We start from the raw sequence: 24,529 nt of genomic DNA, 5'->3' as shown, positions 1-24,529 counted from the left end.
TGTCAAAAGTACCTTCCCCGGTCCATGCATGGAAGCACTTACCTGCAGTCTCTTGGGCCCATTGAAAATTGTACTTTAATAGTTTATCTCGGTACTGGGGCAATTTCCGGCAATTGAGATCCAAGGAGCTGTCTAGATAAGCCATTATTCCACTACCTCCCTTTCTTTCAATCCCATTTAACCTGTGTTCCCTTTCTCCCATTACCCACACACTCACTCCCAATCATGTCTAACTCAGCGTTCACTCTGACCCTCTCCACAGGCCGACCATGCACTCCACTTGTCCTGCTGGCCCTTTCCACAGGCCCAACAACTCACTCAGTGTTAGTACCAATTGGCCCGCCACACAGGCTCACCGTTTCCTATGTTGGAACAAGAGTGCAGCACTGTCTGCACACCCCCTCCGCTACAATGCAAAGTGAAATATTTTACATGAGGTACCTCTTGGTCTTGACTCTTACACAACGATTCCACACCATAAGACAATACTAACTACCACTCGTGTGTCCCTCTCTATAACCCCAGAACACAAAAACCTCAATTATGCAACTCTTACCCCAATGATGCAACTATAAAATCGCTGGTACAATGCGCAACTCCCATCTAACGGGATCTGCCAAACACTATGCACCTCTCCTGCTCTAATGCAGGCATACCCACAGTTGCGTCCACTCCCTATTGAGTGGTACACGCTAATTTCTAATAGTACTACGCCTGATCGTCCTCCCTGCTTGACGATGCATCCTAAACACCAGAATAATCGGACCCTCGCAGCCGTGGACATGCTACCACTATGCAGCACATTCGTGCACAGTTATACTCACATCTTAGAGGCTCTTGAGTCCCCTCAGCACCAAGCGTTCGGCACAAGATCATCCCTCCCACTGAGCGTGGGTGGCACCCAGGACCAGGCAGACCTTTGTGAACTCGGCGTCTGCAGGGCCTTCTCAGTGATGTGCGTTGGTCAAGTCTGTGTTCGCTAGACCCACACCCTCAGGGAGGGCTGCTCGAATACCCTCAGCTAACCAGGAGGACTGACGATCTCGCTGGGGCCTCCAAAAATGTACTGAGGGGTCCTCCAATCCCACCATAAAAACTCGTAATCAAAAAAGAGCACACACCAGGCAAGAAGAAACGCTGTTTATTACAGCTGAACAAGCACAAATCAAACAGAATAGTGGACTGGAACTGATTGATGAGAGCTGACATCTGCGCATACAGTGTACATCAGTTTTATACTACGAATACAATAGTCATGGAATTAGAAACAGATTAGCTCAAACATTTTACATTTTGTTGTGGTTCCCAAGGAGCTAATTGATGGGACTATAACATATACTCAGAGCCAGTGTATGTTAGTAGAACATGATTGGAGCTAAGAGATCAACAGCGCCCCAACTCATCGCCTCCTCACATGGTGCCACATCCATTCTCAACCCTCCCAGGAACAGTTTCAATTAGTAAAATAATATTTGTGCTGACCGCTGGAACTTTATTATACTATTTCTCAGCACCATTGAACAAAGAACACAAGACACCATGCTTCTGGTAGGAAGGAAGACATTCTCACAGTACCTGCTAGATATCGGCCTTCGCAAACCCTCAAGTGGATACTATGAAGGCTGGCCACCTCCCAGATACATTGACAGTACCTTTTGATTGGCCCTACCAGGAACGTCACTCATAGCCACCTGCCGATAGGCACTTGTGGCCATGTGAACAGTTCTCTGGCTTAAGTCCACTTTTCCTCAACCCCCGAGTGCCCGCAGGATTGGCTTGCCACCCTGTCATTACATCACCCAGTGTTGTCTTACCTGCTTCAGTCGTGCGTGTGACGTTAAGCTTGAGCTCTGTCTCCCTCCTCCCTGGCCTGTGGGGTAGTGATCATGTGTTTAGAGCGGGACTACCCCGGCAGGGCCGTTCCTGGAGCATCTCTGCTGAAGGTGTTTACTGGGTTCATTTTCCCCCATTCAGCGCTAATGATAGAGTGTTCCCGTGGGCCGATAGTACACATAATGGATTCCTATCCCTGTGTTTGCCCACAGTGTCTTCTTTCAAGGTGGGACTGCAGTTTGTTTGTGTTCCTGTGTTTCTTCACCCTTGAGGGTTCCCTGTCCCCCTTTTGCTTACTTATGCAGGTGGTAGGTGCGCCCCCATACTGATTCCTTCCTCTACCCTGTTTAGTTCCATGTAATAATGTCCCCTCAAAAATAACGCCATGCAAAAGAATCAGTGAAAAATTGCAGTTTTTTTGTGGGGGCATTGTTAGATGGAACACGCAGGGGACACCCCTGCAACCCTCGCTCCCCTGTCCCTATATATATGGTCACCTATATAATGTTGCCACAACCTTTTCCTGGCTACATTATATTCGGCGACCATATATATAGGGATATTATTACCTGATACCCCCTGTTTGTGCCTGGATTCTTTTATACTTATTGCTTGTAATTGGACCACTGGATATTTTGTCTGCCCTTTACTTCCTCCTTCCTGTGTCTGCTTCAATTTCTCATTACTTCATGTTTGTACTTGGATCACTTCATGCATCATGTTTGTGTGCATTTTCCTGTTTGAGCTTGGATTCCTTTGTCATTCTTGTGCTTTGGTATCTGTATATTTCTTATTTGTGTTTGGATTCCATCTTTCTGTGTGTGCTTGGATTCTTCAATATTCCACGTTTGTGTCTCAATGCCACCAGGCTTCTTGCCTGTGCTTGCATTTGTTCTTACTTCCTGTTTGTACTTGGATGTCATGTCACCAGTCTACAGGTTGAGTATACATTGCTTCAGGCTTCCTATGTATGGTTATATTTGTATTTGTATTTGTTTATTTATAACGCGCAGACCAACAGGCCCGGGGGCATCAGGGCGCAATTTGTACAACAGTTTCAAGGACAAACATACAGGCAAGGAGCTTACATTACAAAATTTAAACAATACCAGTAAATAACAATCATACTAATTACATATATTACATAGGTTATAATGCACTAGGATTAACTGAGGAAGTATCCTAGTGTGAACAAAATTGTTAGCAGAATTAGCAGGCCGGAAATGGAGTCAGGGGAGGCAGGCCAGGGTAGGTAAGACAGAGGTGTCGGGCATGTCTTAATGCTGGTCAAAGAGCCAGAAGTTGGTTTTAGTCTTGAAGGTGTTGAAGGAGTCTTCGGCTCTGATAGTAGCAGGGAGGGTGTTCCAGAGTTTAGAGGCTAGGACAGGGAAGCTGGTGCCTCCCGCTTTCTGAAGCTTAAACCTGGGGATAGTTAGGCAGTGAGTCTGAGCTGTTCTTAGTGGTCCGGTAGTAAAGTGGCGCGAAAGCCGACTACATAGATAGATCGGGGCCTTGTTGGCTAAGCATTTGTGCGTGAGGGCAAGAGTTTTTAGGGAGATTCTCTGCTTCACCGGTAGCCACTTTAGGCTGGTTCTGGCGTCTGAGATGTGGTGGTTTGCGAGGGATGTTCAGGGCCGCTCGAATGGCATTGTTCTGGGTAGTTTGGAGTTTGGAAAGGTTCTCTTGGCTGGTGCCTAAGTAAAGAGCACTGCAGTAATCAATTTTTGCAATATTAAGTGTTCTGGCTAGTGTGACACTGTTGGGGGTAGTAAGAAATGGTGTGCAGGCTGAAATAAGTTTGCACGTGTAGGCAGAGGCAGACCTAACTGCATTTGTTTGTCTCGATAGGGATAGGGTTGAGTCTAGGTAAAAGCCTAATGTTTTGGTGTCTTTCGAGACACGTATGGTATTGCCGTCTATGGTGAACGACTGATAAAACGGCTCGAGTTTGCTCAGGCGTTGTGAGGTACCCAAGATAAGGAGCTCCGTCTTATCGTCGTTCAGACATAGCTGGTGCTGGGCCATCCAAGCTTGGATAACCAGATAGACGTCATTGAGGGCCTTGGTGTCAGCCAGATAATCACCTGAGATGGGAATGAGTATCTGGGTGTCGTCCGCATAATTGGTGTAGGAGACACCCAGATAATCAAGCACATCAAAGAGTGGTTTCGTAAAGATATTGTAAAGTGTCGGTGACACGCAAGAACCCTGAGGTACGCCGCAATGAATAGGAGAAGGATCCGCCGCTGCGGAGGGTGCAAAGACCCTCATGGATCTGTTGCTCAAGAAGGATTTGATCCAGGCCGCAGTGGACGGTGAGAAGTTGGCAGCAGAGTGGAGGTGTCTGCAAAGGATTTGGTGGTTAACCAAATCAAATGTGGCGGAGAGGTCGAGGAGTAATAGCATTGCTAGTTTGCCATTGTCCAGTACTTCCAATTTGTTCTTCGATCACTCCATAGGTTCAAATCTGCTCGTTTGCACTTGGAATTTTCTTCACACTTACTGTTTGTGCTTGTATTCCTACACAGTTTCTGAATGTATTTGCCCTTCTTTCACGCCGCCTGTATTTGGCCAGATTCCTAAAGTCCTCCTATTGCCCATCCAATTCCTCTTTACTTCCCTTTTGCTTTCCAATAATCAATTTTTCCTACTTTGTTATTTTATTATTTCATAATTCCTTGATTTTACTTAGAGTGTCGCCAGCCTCTTTGTATGTAAACGAGGGCGGTGTTGTTAAATTGTACCCCCCGCACTCCTTTGCAGAGCAAGATGAAGAGAATTAGGATTCTCCTAATCCTATGGCACATATAATGTGGGCAATAAAACTAATGAACAGTAAGAGAAGGCCATTTCCAAATCCTAAACTCTAGCCATATGATACAAAGAATACAGGCAAGAGCGACCAATGACCAGGTAGGGCATCTGTGAAGATTCTCAGGTAAAGCACTTGAGGTCTGAGGAAAACATGTAATTCTGTAATCCACTGGGCAGGTACCAGACAGTACCTGCCCCTGGGGTAGGCATTCTTTTAATTTGATTATAAGACATTCCATTTCCAGACTGTGAATCCCACTCAAAGGTATTAACTCGTGATTGCATTCAGAATATCTGATAAAGGAAGATATTGATCACATGGCAGCTTGAAGACTGGTTGCCCATATTTAATGATCTTTAGTTTACATCTTGAAGGGTTCAGGGCACATGCCTAATTAGAATGGGAGAGTGTGTAGATCAGGCCTAGGCAACTGATTTAATAGGCCACTAAAGGTCAGTGTTTCTTTTGCGTCTATTATTTATACCAGTATACATTTATCTCTCTCAGCATTTTGTAATTTCATGAAAATGTAAGTCATTTCTTTTGTGTCAAACAAATATTGTCAATATCATCATCAGAGGGATGACTGGCAAATCTGTCCTCACCGGTCATCGCCCCTTAGGTGTCTTGTCCGCTGTAATTTTGGAAGGAAGTTATGTGCAGGTCTTCCATTGTAGTACAACATCCAATCAGAGAATGTTAACCTACCTCTACAGAAGTGTAGACCCATGAGCTCTTGCCCTCGTTCAGCTGAGTCCTTTCCTGCTTCATGCTGGCAGCCTCACACTACTCTTTCTCTTCTCACAGGAACCAGTATTGAGCGTGCCGGACACCTTGTTGCTGCTTTCAGATCCGAAGGGGTGGCAGTCCTTGAGCTCTCTTCACAAAGTGAGTCACGGGGGGTGGGAAGAATGGGTGTGAAGTCACACTGAAGACAAATCTATAGTCCAAGGTAACCTCTTGAAGTTCTACCTTCTGCTGTGCAAAAGTAATGTATTACCTTTAAATAGGCCGATTCATGTTCAGCATCCTTGTCTGTTTTGATTTTCACTATTGTAATCTGTCATTTCTGATGTATTTATTTAACTAATGATGTCAGATACAATATCATTAGTGATGCTATCACTCGACACAAAGGGCACTGAGTTAAGTCTGCATACTTATCTAGCTTCCAGCTTCCTGTTTTTTGCCGTTTAAACACACTCGCAGGTTTTTCATGGTATGCCATCGTTGTTTAATTGATTTTGAAAAGGTTTTTCTTTTTCTTTCATATGTTGTTGGATTTTAAAACATTTGAATAGAGCAATGAAGGAAGAACAACGATGTAGAGTGGATCAGCAGCATTTAAGATCACTCTGAGCCTATCAATAGATGTGTATCTGAAGAAGGGGCCGCTTCACACTGAGCAGCCATGTAGGAAGAAGTTACTTAATTTCAGTTCTCCATTGTGGGTATCTTTGTTGATATTGATATTGATATTTTATTTATACCGTGCTCGTATACAAGTGTTTCAGAGCGCGTCAATGCAAGGGAGGGGAAGCAGGGGAGAACAAAAACAACGATCTTACTAGGCCCAGTGACATTTGGAACCTAAGAGTGCATGGAAGAGGGTGTGGGGAGAAGTGGAAAGTGCAGAGCAAAGGAGAAAACAGATAAATAATAATAAAGGCAACAAACAGTGGTAGTGCAGCCGGTAAGTGGCAAAAGTGCTAGGCTTAAGGCAGCAGACAGGGTATGTCTGATAAGTGCAGGAAGAAAAGGGGGGTGGCTGTATGGGTACAGATACAGACCCAGTGCAAGATCGTTGGCGGCACACCAATTTTGAATGGCAGTTAGACAATCAGAGATGATAGAAGTAAAGGAGGTGGCCGAGGGCAGCCTGAAAATGAGTTGAGTGGCGTCAGAATAGCACTGGAAATTAGAGAAGAAAATGGCAATGCAGCAGGCAAGGGTTTCCAGGTATTGGTTGAAAAGCCAGGGCGAGAGGTTAGACCCGTGGGGAACACCACAGGTAGAGACGGAGGTAGATGATAGGAAGGACTGAAGTTGGGCCTGGGAGGGTTGATCCGAGAGGAAAGAGGTCAGCCGGGCCAGAGCCTGATCGGTGATACCCAGGTTATCACTGAGACGGTTGAGCAGGATGGTAAGGTTGACCATGTCGAAGGCAGAAGAGAGATCGAGTAGGATAAGGACAGAGGGAATGTTAGAGTCAAGGTTGGAGAGCAGATCTTCATGGATGTTCAGGAGAGCAGTTTCCGTGCTTCCGGCAGCTCTGAAGCCAGACTGGTGGTCATGAAGACAGTCAACAGAATCAGAATGGAGGTTTAGCTGAGATGGCCAGCTTTTCCAGGTGTTTGCCCAGAAAAGGAGTAATGGAAATTGGGTGATAGTTAACCGGACAGGAAGGAACAGCTGTGGGTTTCTTGAGAAGAGGATGCACAAGGGAGTGCTTCAGAGTGGAGGGGAAGGATCCTGAGGCAAAGGAGTGGTTTCAGAAATCGGCAAGGGCTGGAGTGAGGGTATCGACATGGTCATTGATGGTTTTAGAGGAACAGGAATTAACCTCTTTAGACAAGGCTTTCATAGACAGGACTTGTCTAGTGATCTCATCAGAGGAGAAAAGAGCAAAGGAAGAGAAGGAGGTTTAGGGGGTGGCTGAAGGAGGGTCAGCATGCACAGACGGAGAGGGGAGAGGATGGGGATTTATGTTATAACCATAAACCAATAAGCAACTCTTTATATGAGCAGGATCCAATCATATTTTAATAAAGAGTTATTTTTGTTTCAAATTTAGCCAGTCATATATTTTATTCCTTTAAACATATTATTTTGTTTTTTTCAAATAGAGAAATGGAAGTGGAATTAACAGAACACAGTTTCTGACTTCACTAGGCTAGCCCAAAAATAGAGTATATAAAGTGCTGGTCTTGCTTTTAAACCAAGAGGATCTTGTCACTGGGGGAGGTAGTCTCCAGCGACCTCCATCATGCATGTCAGCATTGGTGACCACCGGTTAATTTTTGACAGTCGGAAAGAGTAAGGTCGTGCTTCTTTCAAGGGCTGGCCGGATGGGAGGAAAAGAGGGTTATTCAGGATTATAGTGAAGATACCCATTATATAAAACTAGCATTGAAAGACTGTAACATTCCCTTCTTTGCACACAACATGTGATGTCATGGGATCTTTATTATTAGTGATGGACAGATGACTAGAATAGCAAGCCATATCCTTAAAGAAGGGGACTGGATTGCCAGAGCAGAGGACATATTATAATCCCCCCAAACCTATACATTACAGAAATTAGAACGAGCAAGTAGGAAAGGCAGGGCTACCCCAGAAGCTTAATTAAGCACATTTCATGCAGAGGACTTAACGTACTAACCGTTCTTTCCTAGGGTTAGGATCCAGACCGTAATCCTCTGTGAAAATGTGAACTGATGACAAGTTGTTCTCTCTGAAAATGTCAGTAATTGGGGTTTTCTGAGGAGTACAATCATGGCTGCATTCCTCTTCTTGGAAAGGGCTCTGGCATTGTCTATAAAGGCCTGCGGGCCCTTTGATGGCATATTTGTATGTAGAAGACTATCCATGTGGTTCTTGTTTGCTTCAAAGATTCTAGTGCTACCATTCACAGGCAAATGTGTGGACTTCATAAGGTCTCTAGTCTTATCCAATTAGTGTCTTCGGGCCCTTTTCACATACAGTGTGTGCTGGAAGTTCTCATCTGTGGGGAATGGCTGACAGAAAGCTGTGAGAATAAAATAGGACTTTTTAGAGCAAAGATCGACAATTTCCAGATTAAAACTCAGTCAAAATCTTTATTTCGGTTTTAGTTAACCATAACAGTTTGCATAAAACACAGTTCAAATCAAAAGCAATGAAAGACAGAACTTTCATTGACATTCACAGCACATGAATAGAAAACTTGCTGAACCTCATCAGAGGATGATATGAACTGATAATTCATGGTACCCTGAACCAGAAATAAGTTTGAGAGACAACTCACTCCTAGAGGGAAATTAACCATCCAAACTTTGTAAACTTCTTGAACTGACATGAACATTTAGAACTTTGAACTATATCACCAGGCTTAGGCCTGAGGAAAAGAGGCAGAACAAACAACACAATTGGGCGGGGGTCAGAGATCAGCCACCATGAGCTAAGTATAGTGTGAGTCAACTTAGTTAGGCAGAGTAAGACACCCTTAAGAGCACTGGTTTATTGTTTTCGTTGTAAGCTTAGAGAATATCATTACAATCATAGTTGCAGCGATGGAAGAGGCATTCTTTTCCCTTTTAATAAACTTCTAAGTTGAACAATGTTGTCCGGTCCGTCTCCTATGTCTGACTTACCGCACCACTAAGCGTGAAACTATCGACTCACCATAGCCTGGAAGAAAGACAATTACAACCACAGGTGCATCAACCAAGCTCCAAACCAAGCAAAAGATGTCTTCTCAATCCATGAGGTGCTCATTAACGCCATCCACACAGCTCCCCCATGGACCCCAACCAATTACTAGCAGAACATCTGGCAGATTTCTTCCACACAATATCTTTGTCCATCAAAGAATCAATCTCTCCCTCCAGCGGCCAAGTGCAGACTACAGTCCTGATCCCTAAGAGCAAGTCCATCTTCTTGGAATTCCTACCGGTAACACTAGAAGACAGCCAACACCCATAAAGGGTATCAACTAAAGCAACAGCCCTTTCTTGATTAGCGTCCAGGAAATGTCTTCCATCATTAGGACCTCACATGACTACTCTTTACATTCTTTCGCTAGCTACAGGCACACTACCAGCCCACCTGGAGGTGAAAGTGATTGTCCTTCGGGTTAGGAAACAAAAACCAGCCCCTCTGAGTTTGGCCATCTATCAACCTATCACTACATTGCTGATTTAAGGATAATTCATTGGAAGAGCAGTCACCAAACAGCTTAGAAAGTACATCCAAAACCAGGGCCTCTTCCACAACAGACAGTCCAGCTTGAGGCCTGATAGAAACCTCCTTCCGGAATACAAGAGACAACACATTTCGGAACCTGGGTGCAACCCATCCAATAGCCATAATCCTCCTGGAACTCTCCAGAGCCTATGACACTATTGACCACACTATCCTTCTTCAAGACCATGGTCATCCATTGGTATGGTAGCACAGCCTGGCATGCATAGCTTCATTTCTAAGAGACCACCTTTCCTCAGTCAGATGGGGCCAGTTCACCTCTCTCCCTTTGTGGCTTCTCAACATGTACAGCCATCTTCTGTCAGACTTGCTTGACCACTTCAAGGTAGCGTTTAACGGGCCTCATTAGGACCCTGGCGGTAAGGGGTTTGCGCCAGCGTTAGCTGCGCCGACCCCTTACCGCCAACTACGAGTTTCCAGAGCGCCATGGACACTTTTCCGCCCGCTTTTTGCGGGCGGAAAAATCCATGGCGCTCTGGGACCTTGGTGTTAATTACGCCACCGTATTTTACGGTGGCGTAATTAACTCCTTCCCCACTCCCATTGAGCCCTATGGGGCCGAAATGGGAATGGGGAAGGGTAAATGGGACAATGGGGACTTACCGCCCCGCCGACCTCGGAATGGGGCGGTAAGTCCGCCATCCGCCATGGCGTAAAGGGACTTTGCGCCATGGCCGGAAAGTCCGTGGATGGCGGTAAAAATCCGCCAGGGTCCTAATGAGGGCCAACATCTACACTGATGACATACTACTCTTACTCAACACAAATACCTCGTACAATCGTCCAACCTCACAGCATGGCTATCCACAGTCCAAGGCTGGATTTTTGACGGTTGGCTCTTCCTGACCCCAGTAGACAGGCATCTGCCTCATTCTGAACATTTAGCCAAAGTTCCTAAGCCCAGACCCCCAGCCATTAAACAAAGGAAATAATCTGGGGGGGCCTTTAATAAGAATATGTTCTTCTCTCAACACATTTCAGCAGTGGTTAGCAGTTGGCATTGTACCTTGATCCTGTTGCACAAGGTCCTAATATCTCTAAAGATGTATAACACAATTCAAATATATTCAAAGATTGATTGCTGCAGAAGTAGTCTTTTCCTGTCTTGCCAGGAAGGAGATTGCATGCCTTGAAGTCATACAAAATGGATCTGCTAATTGATTTTCAGCCTCACAGAGTATGACACCATTTCACGGGCATTACAATCATCACAGTGGCTACTAGTTCAATTAACCATCCTGTTCAGGACCCTTTACATCATCGGAGGATAGCACTGGGGCAACACGCTGGTCTTGGAAGCAAGACCACACAGAGCAACAGAGGTTTGAATCCCAGATCCACACTTACAAACCAAACTCAAGTACGGTATTAGGCGCGTTATAAAAAACCAATGCAATAAAATAAAATAAATAAATCAGAAAAGCAGCCTGAAGCCCCGGTGAACAATGTCTGTTTAACTATCTGGTGAAACACATTCCCTCCAGAAACCTCAGTTCGAGCGTCTCCAATCTTCTGAGTTCTTGCAAAAGGCCCAAGTTCAGGAAGAGCAGACTCGCCATGTCACACCGACCCTCTAGAACTTTCTACCTCTGCATATCAGATTGGAACCCAACCACCTCAAGTTCCGGCAATCACTAAAAACCCTCATGTTCAAGAAGGCCAGCACTCCTTTCATCTAGGATAGGTCTGTTTGTCTCCACCTTTCCCTGTTCCTAAAGTATATGCCCTTTTTATTCAAAGTTAAATTTGTTATTCTCTGAGATGGCAATAGGCTGTTCATTTGGCCCTTTTAAGGTCTTGGAGCTCCATTGTTCGCACTCCTCGCCTATCTTGTTCCCTCTACCCTCCCCCATCCTTCCATCGTATTCCCTCCTTCTCCACCCGGCACTCTGAAGTATCCCTGTAAACACGTGGTGCACTTAAAAATCCCAATAAATACATGAATACATAAAATGTATGTGTTCCAAGTGACACCATATCCCGGTGGAATATGGTATTTGGTTCGGGAGAACAGAATATCGCTATGGCACTGAATCCTCTGGTTTATATGACGACTACTTGAAGGCTACCTTGCGCAGAAGGTATTAAATGGGTCCAAAGAGAGTACCTGTGTTCAACTTCCATAAGGCCAGCAACTTGGCTTTTATACCCTCCTGGGAGAGCATCCTGTACATGTACCCTAATTGGCATAGACCTTTAATCGGAAGGTAACCTAAGCCAATATTAACATTAAGATATCCCTCATTTGGCAGAAAACACTGTATATACCGCAGTTAAGGTTGTGACATCGGAATGAAACTCAGCTGGGGCCACAGCATGGATCTTTAACCTGCTGGGTGAGTAGCACAGGCATATAAGTATTCGTAATGGGCATAGACCTAGCGATCTAATGGACTTCATTAATTAAAGCTATACATATCTGATAGATTAGCAGCACAGCACATGCATATATAGTGAGTCCATAATGAAAAGGCTCTATAAGCCCAGTGAGGGTATACACTATATGCCTAATGACAAAGTAACCTGGACATAGGCAGCTAATGGACCAGTTTTTAGACCATGCCACTCCAATGATGCAAAACCATGGTCCTATATGGCCCTACTCCACCAGCTAGTCTACCTGAGCATAGAAGACTTATGGTGTTACGTCTTGTGCAGGTGCCCCTGATATGGCAGTATGTATCTTTTAATCATTAGGATATAAAGAACATGTACAACCCCAAAAGGAATTTCGCAAGGTGCAATGTTTGATATGGGTGTTCTCTCGTTGTTTCATTGTGCTGTAATCATTGATTGCGAGGCACTAAGAATGTTAAAAAGGACATTATCTATTTTAGTTTCAGGCTGAAACAATCTTCTGCATTCTGGAGTGCATCAGTAAAATGGCTTCCCTGACCGTGGACTTGGAAGACGCCATATTCATGAGGTTAATCAAGGCCTGTACGCGGGTGAGTGCTGCATGTTAGGAGGTTGAACTCATGTAAGGAAAGGTCTCAGAGATGATTCCAAGGGCTCAGAGCCACGGAAGGATGGATGGGTGCTGGAATGTGTAAGCGCATGCACTTGGTTCTTGGGGATGACTGGTCTAGTCTGGCACCATCTTAGAAATGGATGGACGGTTCTGGGAGAGTGTTGGGATGGTGGCAGTCACTGGTCTGTCTGGGGGATGAAGAACTATAGGTCAGGATGCACCAAGAGAGGAAGCTTCCTGGGCCTGCACCGAGGAATGAAGAGTAGGGGGGAATGCACCAGGGGAGAAGGAGAGCACTCCTACACAATCATTAATGGCCCAGTTTTGGCCCAGTCCAAATCAGGCTATGCCATGCATTGGGGCTCTGCCGAAAACGTAATAAAAATTCATCAGCAACCATATGCAAAACATCTCAGCTAACTGACACACATTTCAGTCTCGAGTCCATAACCTTACACGACCTTCCTCGGTGCAACTTGATCCTTTAAAGACATACTTGCATTGTTAGGATAACTCATCATTTCATGCACTTTTACCTTCCCCGTCCCCTTCTCTGCAAGAAAATATCTTTTTAATGTACTCCCTTTTGTAATATTAGGCATAATGCGACCAGAGCAGTTGTAAGGAAAGCTGTGTGATGAGATTGAAATGGTGAGTGTTGGTGACTATCAGGTGAATTTAGCACTATGTATTTGGCTCATTAGGGGGAAGTCCTGCAGCAATGCGTTCTCACTTTCATCTCTGGAAAGCATGAATCCATGGGCCCCGAATGTGAAATCACTTACCTAAATAAACCACTTAGCCCTGTACCACTTACGTATTTCCAGTGATGCTGATTTACCAGCTCACTAACATGGTCATCCAGTAGTCCAGAAGGCCCTCAAATAATTCACAGAAAAGCAGAAAAAAAATGAGAATTCTCTGGCAACTTGTCCAGCAATGGCAAAAAATGATATGGCCCTCAGGAGAAAATGGTAGACAGTAAAATATGGATGCAATCTTGCTTAATATGAAAACACCATTTAACTTCCTTGCTATCGACACAGATTTGCCTTTGCTGATTTGTGTTGCCACATTTGCAAAAAAAGGAGAACAAATATCCGCAGGAAACATAGTTACAAAGAAACACTGGTTGAAGTAACACATTTAGAATCCGCAGACTTGTGCCCTGAGTAAGCTCTCCTTAGTCGGAGTTAATGACAACCTTCTGATGAAAATAAAAGCACAGGACAAACAGTTCACTGTGTTCACAGAGTAGAGGTCAAAGTGCATGGTGGTGTACTGCTTGGCCGGGCGGTACATATCCACATTGAACAGTAAACACAGGAGCCATGATCACTGATGACCTTCTCTTTATTCCTCCTTCTCCTTTCTGCCTTTCCTCTTCCCTTGCTCCTCCCTTTCCTCCGCTTCCCACTCCCTCCGAAAGTCTTGAGCTCCCCTCTTAAAGGGGCTCTGTCCTTTTTCCACTTACAACACATGGGATCAGAAGAGAGTGTGTTTGCCATGCCTCCTCCCCTGAATTGCCACGTGGAGATCCGAGGCAGCTTTTCACATGTCCGCTTGTAACTTTTACCTCCTACTGAAAACAAAGCTTATGAGTAGTAGAAACTAAGCAGCTATGCAGTTTCAGAACAAAACACTAGAGGCTTGTGAAGAGAGGAATTGATATAAGTATTTCTGGAAGTCTGTGAAGGACTTGATAAAAATAGAAGAGGCGGCGGGACAGAGTTCGAAAATGTTTTTAGTGCTCTGTGCAGCTCATCATTTGCGCCAAAATAAGTGTGCCACATTCTCAAGGTACACACATACAGATCCCCGGTGTGACCTCCTTTGGGGATTTGGGCATATATGGGGGTTTCCTGTGCATTTTATGAAGTGCATCCTGAATTCAGAAACAGGATGCACTTTGAAATGTTCAGAACACAAACACAAACCCTCGTTCCTGTTTCGAATAGGCCCAGGAGGGGGGGGAGTCCAGCACATGACAAGGTCGCTCGTCAAGCCTTGATTGTAAGTGGAACAGCAGCAGCATGAGCCAGTGCTGACCCACTGAAAAGTGGAACAGGAATGATTTAATGTGGCAATTTACTATGAGGGGACCTTGAATGGCCAGTCATTGTGATACGCGCATGGATCATGTGTTACATTAGTGTCGGGAGCGCGCTTCTGGCACTAACGAATGCAAGTGGGATAGCCAGCATATCTTTTGCGCCGTTGCACAGCCCGGATAAAATGTGCAGGTTATCTTTGTGCTTAAGTTGACCTGTGCATTTCTGTAAGTGGCACAATTTAAAAAAGCGTGTCTTTACAATTTTTATTACTTGCCTGTTTTTTTTTAGATTCTGCCCCAGTATCTATTGACAAACATGCAGTATTTTTAATCTTTAGACCATGACCCTTATAATGTCATTTACATGCACCAAACATTGACAGAGCACTTGGACACACAATAATAATGTCCTCTCTGGGAGGCAAGACTCATCTTGTTACTGTGGGATGTGCAGTTCCTACCCTCATTTGGGACTCCCACGAGCATGACAACATTGAAGATCCAGGACTTGAACAATTCTCTCATTGGATCAGCAGCCAGAGTGTAATCCCAGCACAAATGAAGTTGCTTCAGAAACCTGTTGCTTTGTGTCCTCTTGAAGCAGTACTTATGCGCTTGGAGAACATACCAGAATCTCTTCCTGCGGTTTGCAATATATGAATGGACATGAGTGCTGTACTTGGCCTCCATCTTTGCTTGAGCCAGGCAAGCAGAGGATGAGAAGACGTGAGACATCTGCTCCGTCCAATGCTCTTGAGGAAATGGTGACAACCATTGCAAGTTTTGTGGAGGATACTCAATAATGTCGGCATGGTGGGGCCCCAATCCATAAATTGCCACGCGTAAGAGGGGCAACATTTACAGACATGCTAAAGCAATATGAGGACCATATTTCATGGGACAGCAAGAGTTGGCTTTGATGAATGTCTCACACTGTGCATTAAGGAAATGAGATGGAATCAATGTGCAAAACATTACACTGTCACAACCATCTTTGGCCAAATCTTTCCAGTGATCGCAAACAAGATACCGCTTCTGTCAAATGAAGAGAAGACACAATTGCAGATATGCCTGCAGCCGACCTAGCAGCAGCATACTATTAGTGGTAATGGTAATGTTTATTTACATAGCCCCTATACACAGGCAAGTGCTTCAAAGTGCTCAAAGAGGGTGGGAACATGGGGAAAAACAACAATCGCTCAGAGCCCTTGAAATTCTGAGACGATAACAGTCTGCACAGGCAGAGTAAGGCAATATAATACATTTAACAGTTGAGACACAGCAAATAGGCCTGACAGCGATTCTGCAGTTGTACCAAGTACACATTAAGGGGTGAAGACAAGGGAAAACAGCCGGTGATCTTAAGGCAAATGTGCAATCGGATCGTGCAATTGCACAGATGGCCAAGAGAGGGAGAGGTCCAAGTGTGCCCAGTCGATGGAGACTGGGTAAGTGCAGAGACAGCCACTCTCTTGGGTTAATTTTCAAGTGCATTATGGCAGGTTGGGGTGCAGGGCCCTGAGGCAAGTGCAGAGAGCACTGACGGGGGTACCGGGGACCTGTGAGACTCTGAGGTACACCAGGCAGCCAGTCGGAAAGCTGTAGGGAAGAGGAGGGGGTGGAAAGAGCAAAGAGCTAGGTTAGCAGGGTAAAGGGAGAGCGAAGGAGGAGGAGAAGAGGAAGGTCTGGAGGAGTTCCAGAAATTAAGAAGATCAGACTCAAGACGGAGGGTGGCAGAGGGAGGTACCTGCTGAGGATAATGATCTCCCTCCAAATCTCTGCTTGGAGAACCGGCTCACTCGCAGAAGTTTGGAAGTAGATGAGCGGAGGGCCTGTGAGGGACAGTATTTAGGTAGGCAACGTTGCAGGTAGGTCATTTGATGTGGCTTTAATGATTGTGTGCCACCATACCAAAATAAGGTATGGCTTATTCGTAGAGCTCATCTTGCCACCAGATGAATAGGGCCACAATTATTATGTTTTTGGGTCAGAGGTGGAGGAGTTAAATGCAACCTTTGTTTGCAGTGACTTTGTTTCATAGCGTCTTTCAAACAGGGCACATGCAACCTTTGAACCTGCCCTGTGCCATTTAAGAGCAGGTGCGGCAGGGCACATGTGTGCACTCTGATTTTGTCATGGAACCTTATGAATGGGAGGTCTGGTTAGCAGACTACTCTTTCTGACATGGATTACCCATATCATTTTTATATAATAAAAATCAAAAAGCTAGGACATCTACACCATTACCAGATGGCAATCCTTCAAAAAGTGGCACTGAAAAGGGGAGTGTGGGATACTGGATATAGATGCACATTGTGAATCTGGTAGCATTAGGAAATGAGATATACTTGTGGCAGTGGTGGTATGGGACCTAACTGTACATGGCTGTAGGCTGAGCAGGACAATTGGTTATTACTTTATCTGGCGGTGTGGGAACAGGGTAAGGATGGTTGGAGTGGTGTGGAGTAATTGGATATAGATGTGTCTGTGGTTTATTGTGGCATTGTTTATGGCTTGATCTGTTGTCATAGGACATGGGATGGGTATTGTTTGCGGGTTATCTAGGAAACTGTATATAAATGGCTCTGGGGGTATGGGCACTGAATATGAATGTCTCGATATAAGAGAACTGGACATGAATGTTTCTGGGGCATGTATGATTTTGGATTTTGATGGCTATTAAGTGTATTTGGATTTGAATAGGCATGGATTTGTTTGTGTTGGGAACTGAGTAAGGTGGGACCTACCGTTATGGGGGAGCTGGATTTTGATGAATCTATTGGTATGGGGAGAGGGATTTGGATGTGTCTGGTTGTAAGAAGGAGTTAAATATCAATTGGTCTGGTGGTATGAGGGAGCTAGGTATGTATGGGCCTGCTGGGATTGTGTGCATGTTCTTGAGGAAACTGTATATAAATGGCTGTGGATGTAAGGGAACTGAATATGAAGTTGCGGTATAAGTGAACTAGACATAAATGGTTCTGGGGCATGTATGAATTTGGATGTGGATGGCTATCATGTGTATTTGGATTTGAATAGGCATGGATTTGTTCATGTTTGGGACTGGGTAAGGTGGGGCCTACCGCTATGTGGAGCTGGCTTTTGATTAATCTATTGGTATGGGAAGAGGGATTTGGATGTGTCTGGTTGTAAGAAGGAGTTAAATATACATGGGGCTTGTGGTATGAGGGAGGTAGGTATGTATGGCCCTGCTGGGATGAGGGAGTGGGATATGGGCGTGACTATTTATATGATCATGCTGAATACGGATGGGTCTGGTTGTATGCGAGATGGATATGGTCTGGTCTGGGGAAAAGTGGAGCAGGATGTGGATGGGGCTGGTGGATTAGGGAAGCTGAATATCGATGGGTCTGTTTATGAGGAGCGCTGAATTTAGGTGGTTCTAATGATATCAGAGCTGGTCTTAGGAACTGGATATTAATGGGTATATTGATATAGGGTTACTGTACAGATGTGGTCTAATGGGCAAATTGAATATAGATAGATCTGAAGGCACAGACAACTGTATATACATGCATGGTGGCTTGGTTTTGTAAGAACAGGCAATACATATATTTGTGTAATGTAGATATGGTCTACTAGAGGTGAGGTCAGACCGGAGGATGCTCAGGTGCTTCTTGCGGCATTAGTCAACCAACCTGTTTTAGGAACCTGAATTACAAACTCATAGCCCCCTCTTACTTGCATCCTTTCCAAGTTGTTCCTGTGGGCCCCTTGCTAGAGTTTGTCTTTAGCCCTGGAGCTTGTTGCTGTCTAACCTTCCTGATGTTCTGCCACATGCGAGTCCCTCCTTCCATTTTTCCCTTACAGCCTGTAGGCTTATGTTATCTCACTCGCTCTCTGACCCTCCAAGGGATGTAGCCCACACTTTCTTCTGCTTCTTATGTTTCCTCTCCTCCTCCTCAACAACTGTGCCTTCCTTCTACCAACTTCTCCACCTTACTATGTTCTCCCCACCTTTTAATTTCCTCCTCCAACTCCTCCTGAATCTCCACCTCCTCTGCAAATAATACTCCTACAAATTCACCTCCTCCACCATCAGCTCTTCCTGCCCCATGACCTCTCTAGGGACCTCTAGCTTATTTTGCTCTTCCACTTTTGTCTGAACCACAAGCTCTTCCTGCACCACCACCTCCACATGCACTCAACTGCTCCTTCACCTCCAACTGCTCTGCTTCACCACTGCCTGCACCACACCTCCAAACGTTCCCACCCGAGTGCTCGCTATGCAGGTTTTTAAAGGGCTTTCTTCTCCTACGCTGGGCTTAGGCCAATGAACTGTTGAGGAATATAGTAATTCTTCTTGTGTGGAGATTGGTTCCCGCATCTGCACTGATTGCTGTCAGGTGTATCATTTCCCAGCCTCCTTTCCTCAGTGGGCTGGGCCTTTGAATCTTATTTTCCTCTTGCTTGGGGCTGTATTACATGGTCATGGATCAGGATATCTCACTAGAAGCATTCTGCAAGGAAGCCGTATCCAGAACTAAAGGGCTCCATGTCATTACTTTAAGTTGGGGCCACTTGTCTCTATTTTAACTTTTAAGGCTGAAAAAGTGGGCATCTGTATCCACATTCAGTGGGTGATACCTGAGCTATTGATAGAGAGTGTCGGGATCCAGGCCTTGCTGCATTTGATTTCCACCAAAGAGGTACACCCCTCGGAGAGTGTGCACACCTTTTACGTTCACTGATTCACCATGGAGAAAAACAGGAGATCTTTACACAACCTTTAAACATTCTGTTTCAATCAGTGCAGATGAATATTTATAGATCGTGAAAGTACAGCAAGTCCCCACAATCCTTTAGCAAAATGACTGGCTGTGCTCCATACATCTGAGAGATGCATATCTAAACATGCCCTTCCCACATTTCTTGGTGGAACACAAACACTTACTTACTTAGATGGCTGGTTGATCCATACTTGCTCTCAGGAGCAGGTCGCTCCCTGGCTTTTGACTCTCCTTGACCTTCCTTTCTGTTTGTGCCTTTCGGTGAACCCAACCTAATCCACATTGACCCCTACACCTCATGGCAAAGAAGGAACTGTTACCATGGGCCTCTGGTCACATGTCAGAGTGTTATAGCTTGCACGTGCAATGTGACATTGTCAGTCAGGAGGTCTTAAGTCTTAGAAAATCCCCATCACCGAGAAAGTGCTGAACGGTATTTGGTGGTAGACAGCAGAATTCCTCCTGACGGATGGAGTTCCGTTCATCCCTCCCGGCCCAAGATCTCTATCAGCAAGAACTCATTGGAGTTTTATTGAGGTGCGACCTTGGATCACCTTCAGACTAAAGTGACCTCTGGTTACATCAGAACAGGCCGTCCAATAAGTAAAAGGTGTTTGTGTACACCTATTCTGCTGGAACAATCAATGAATAACTTGCTCCTCAGCTTTGGGGTCAGGCTCTGGAGCCCATTCACATAGCATAAATTGGCAATTGCAGAGCAGACTTTCTGAGTCGACTGGCATATGCCCTACAAGATTCGGAACTGCACCTAACAATAGCAGATAGCATCTTTTCAAGATTGACGTCTTTGCCACTCAGCACAATTTGAAGTGCAGACGATAGGCATCCCTGAGGGCTCCGGGCCATCGATATGCGTATGTATTGGGAGATACCCTTCTGTTCAGTTAGTTTGGGATATTCACCTGTGTGTTTCATCTCCTGCCCCTCATTCACAAAAGGGATTTGCCAGTTTAAGAAGACCTCAGGATGTTGGTTAATGTTCGTAGTTCTTAACAGGCTGGCTCAGATCTGGTATTATGACCTCCTTAACCAGTATGCTGCCCAGCGTTCCCTGCTCCCACAGAAAAGCCAACGTATTGTTGCAACAGCAAGGTCAAATTCTGCATCCATGACTTTCATTGTTGAGCTCTACAGGCTGGTCTCTATGGAGCATTTGATATTTTTAGAGGAAAATCACAAGATCTCCTTCACAACAGCCAATGGCTAAAATGTTGCCACTAGTCTGGAAAGGTGTTGGAACTCAGGTTTAGGCTTGTGGACCCTACCTCATGTGAATCGACACTTATAGCAACATTCAAATGGATATAGTGCAAGGACAAGGTGATTCTGATGATCCATTCTTCCTCTTTTCCGGTGTCATCTATGGCTTCTACTTGAACCAAGAAATATCCTTTTGGTGTCCTTTCCAAACCCGTTGGGCCTGATTCATGAAGTGTTTTATAATGACGCAATGCCATAGGAAAATGTTCCATGAATCAGGCCCATCTCATCCTAATGTAAGAAGGGCTTTGAAATATATCTTAGAGAGAATTAAGGATTTCGGGGCCTCGTTTGATGTTTCGCACATGACAGCGATATTCTCACAAAAAAGGCTTCCCTGTCCCCATTTGCCTATTGGGTTGGCGCGTGCGTTCCTGTGGCATATTATTTTGCAGGGATCCCTCCTCTGGCAGTGATCCACGTGCATGCTCTGAACGCAAAGGCAACATTATTGGCGTTTTAGCGACTTGTGCGGATGTAATTTGATGACCAGTTTACAGACGCCACACTCGCCGTTCTATCTGCTTTGGCAGTAACAGAAAGTGTTTGGAAGCAGGCACATGCATAAGTGGGAGACACACATATTTATGTATGCGTGTGTTTGTGTGTGTGTAGCTCCCAATGCTTTTCTTATGCTTTGCAAGAAATTATCTGATCTCGATACAGTATAAATATCCCAACAGTCAGTTGCTAATAACATGGAATAACTTTATTTTATTTGTATTTATTGTTTCAGTTGTATACAGTACGAACAAGGGCATAATAGCACTGTATAGGTTCTGGAAAGCATATCAGACATAAAACATTTATAATTTACAAGTATTAGTATCCGGCTAGGGACAATGAGCTTTTTAGAAGCGAGCTCATTGGCCCTCGCCGGGTCATTAACAGCCTGGTAAAACCTTTGTTGGGCAGGTCGCAGCTGCACCCTGGCCGCCATTGAAAGAGAGAAAGGACTACAAGTAGTCCCTTCTCCCCGTTTCATGGCGGCCATCTTTTTTGTTTACTTTTTCTTAGTTTTTCAATGGCCGCCATGGAAAGGGAGAAAGGATTACATATAATCCTTTCTCCCCGCAAACCTTTTTTTTTCTTTTTTAAGTTGCAAGATGCCAACTTAAAAAATACACTATTAGTACCCTGGTATTTACATAACGGTGTACTTATAGCAATAAGCCCCTCACTCGGGGGTGCATTACCTCTTCAGTTAGGGCCCGCCTGAAGCAGTAATGCCGCCACCCCCAGCTCGAGGCTTATTACTTAATTAACATCAACAAAATGATTTACGGTACACGTGGTAGCTTGGCTAGGATAAGGCTTAGTGGTAGTACGTTTTTGATTGCTGCTCTACGCGAGACAGTGAAAGCAATTTACTGTTTCATCTATTCAAGGATCACCAAGGAAGGGAGGATAAACATTGTGAATCAAGGAACAATACTTGGGCTTTACTATGCAGTGCATGAAAAAGGAGAAACAAATTGCTCTATGGATTACATAGTAGGTTAATAACACTGAGGAGTAGAGCATGGGCATTTTGGATGAAGAGTGATATATGTGCTCTATGCACTAAAAGGGGGAGGATGAAACTGAAAATGGAAAGGGCTCATGACCATAGAGGAAATAAGGCAGGTACCCCTGGTGAGGCCCAAAGGTGTGGGGTGCCATTGCGATAAGCCCTAGGGCTGCAGTGTTGGGTGGTGTAAAAGAGGGGCCTTGCCGGAAGGGTGGAATATGGATGGAAGATCCTGGTGGATAGAGAGGGAGACACGGTGGGATATTAGTTTCCAGCAGGAATACTCTTTTGTGTGTATGCTTGATTTATTTTCTAGCAAATTGTATGGAGCAGAGTAGTTTTGGTGAGGGAGTTTGTTACCAACTATTTTCTGTGTGGCAAAAGAAATAAATTCTGTTTTTATTTTCACAGAAAACCAGGGACTACATTGATTTACTTCTTTCTTTTTTAATCTGATCATGGTTACATGGTCATGAAGGAATTGATTTCAGTAGTATCTTCTATAGAGGCTAGCCTCAACACATTCTTGTTTATATTTTATAAGACCTTCCTGAAATGTTAAGGCAGTTGATAACTCTATTTTTTCCTCTTTTCCTCTTTATACAGCACCCTGAGATAGAAGCTAGAAATTTTTCTGGATTGGTCCATTCTTTCCGGCTGGTGACAATTGAGATGCGTGAGCATGGCTTGAATACTAGAGGAAGAGCACGGACACATTATTCAGCCGCAGGGAAAGTGACAGTTCTTGTTGCCAAAAACTCCTAAGGCTGCCATCTCTACTGGTGGCCTAACCAGTTAAAATGTGGGATGAACCTGGTGAAAGAAGGAGGCGGTCTGTGTTTCTGAGGACCACCTGAACTGTGCCCAACATCTGAGTGCCAGACTCCTTGTATTGCCACAATTTATCAATTCAAGATATGTGATCTTGAACATTATTTGGATGCTCTTTGCCACGCTCAGTCTGAATTTGTTTTATCAATAATCAATGGTGAGTCAAATTATCCTAACACCGTGTCCCTCCCTTTCTGAAGAACTGCCTGTAACCTTGATCTGCTGCAAATTTAAAATAAAATAGTGGTAGGAAGTTGGTCCCACTTCCACAATTATCTTATCTTGTTATCTGGTACCATCTTTCAACGATAGCAATGATCGAATACGCATATTATGATTTTGTGAATCACTAAAACAGAAATATGGTCATGATCTGTTTATTTGGCTCTATCGAGATATCATATTGTCAGACGCATCCACTCCATATCTAAGCTCAATCTTGACGCACCTTCATACTTATCAGAAACCATAACCAAGAATTCTTCCGACCGCCACAAAAGAAGCCATCATGCTAACCAGCTCCGCATTCCCACCGTAAGAAGAGCCAAAGCCAGAGGCATTGGTTTCCCTCCATATCACCTAAGCTCTGGAACGCCCTCCCCAACTCTCTCAGAGCAGAACCCTCTCTGGATTCCTTTTGCAAATCGCTCAAAACCCCACTATTCACATAACCCTCTTCACCTCCCCGCACCCTAGCGACCACCCTGCAAACTCGAGCTGTATTGTTACGCAACCTGTCTGTAAATGCAATTTCTATGTAACCAAAATAAGCTAACAAAAAATACAAATGACCATGTAACCATTATGCCTTCCTCTGTAACCAACAATGTTGTCAATTCTGCAACAGCGCCATGATGCCCCCGGGCTGTTGTGCGCTTTAAAAATACGAATAAATAAGCCAGATCACATATTGCTGTTCTAATGCATAGTGGTAAAGGAATCTATTTATGTACTCGACCACACATTGCCAGAATATCCATTAGATCTAGATGTCACACGCTCAGATTCACCCATCTATGATATGATATAAGTCATTTATAACGTGCCTGTACACAAGGGTTTCTATGCACGACAAGACAAGGGAGGGAAGACAGAGGGAGGATAAAACAAACGATCTTACTAGGCCTTGTGTCATTCAGATTGTGCAAGTGTGATACGCAAAGTGAAGGAGGGGAGGGTCAGTGCAAGGTGGAGGGAAGGGGGGAAGTGCAAACAGTGCAGCATTGCTCTGAGTAAGTGCAGCCAGGGCAGCACGGCTCTGAGTAAATGCATGGAGGCAGCGAACTGTAGGGTTCCAGATACAGCCCCTAAGTACGCGGTAGGCCCGGAGGCAGTGCAGGGGCTACTGGTCATGAAGGAGCCTGGTACCCAGTGAGACTCTGAGTGTAGCCAGGCAACCAGTTGTCGCAGCAGACAGGTAGGCCAGCGGGGGAGAGGAAAAGAGAAAGCAGAAGCGAAAAGGAAGGCCTTGAGCTGCTTCCGGAACGCCAGGTGGTCCAGTTCACGTTTGAGAGGGGCACAG

At 44.8% G+C, this 24,529-nt stretch overlaps 1 protein-coding gene across 2 annotated transcripts in view; it reads left to right on the top strand.

Annotated features, from left to right (window-relative positions):
* The window catches only part of LOC138514175 (protein tyrosine phosphatase domain-containing protein 1-like), a 263,564-nt gene extending 240,282 nt beyond the window's left edge, over positions 1-23,282 (top strand). The window contains exons 10-12 of one of the 2 annotated variants that reach the window (XM_069629488.1): positions 5,456-5,536; positions 12,448-12,558; positions 22,783-23,282. In XM_069629488.1, coding sequence (XP_069485589.1) covers positions 5,456-5,536; positions 12,448-12,558; positions 22,783-22,941 — 351 coding nt within the window. In that variant the 3' untranslated portion in view covers positions 22,942-23,282. The remainder of the gene's footprint in view (positions 1-5,455; positions 5,537-12,447; positions 12,559-22,782) is intronic. The other variant, XM_069629489.1, reaches the window with a different exon arrangement.
* Positions 23,283-24,529: the final 1,247 nt, after the last annotated feature.

This window comes from Ambystoma mexicanum, chromosome 12, assembly GCF_040938575.1.
Source record: "Ambystoma mexicanum isolate Mex_15411 chromosome 12, UKY_AmexF1_1, whole genome shotgun sequence".
NCBI lineage: Eukaryota > Metazoa > Chordata > Amphibia > Caudata > Ambystomatidae > Ambystoma > Ambystoma mexicanum.
The sequence above is the reverse complement of the archived record's forward strand: the minus strand, read 5'-3'. Positions and strand labels throughout refer to the sequence as shown.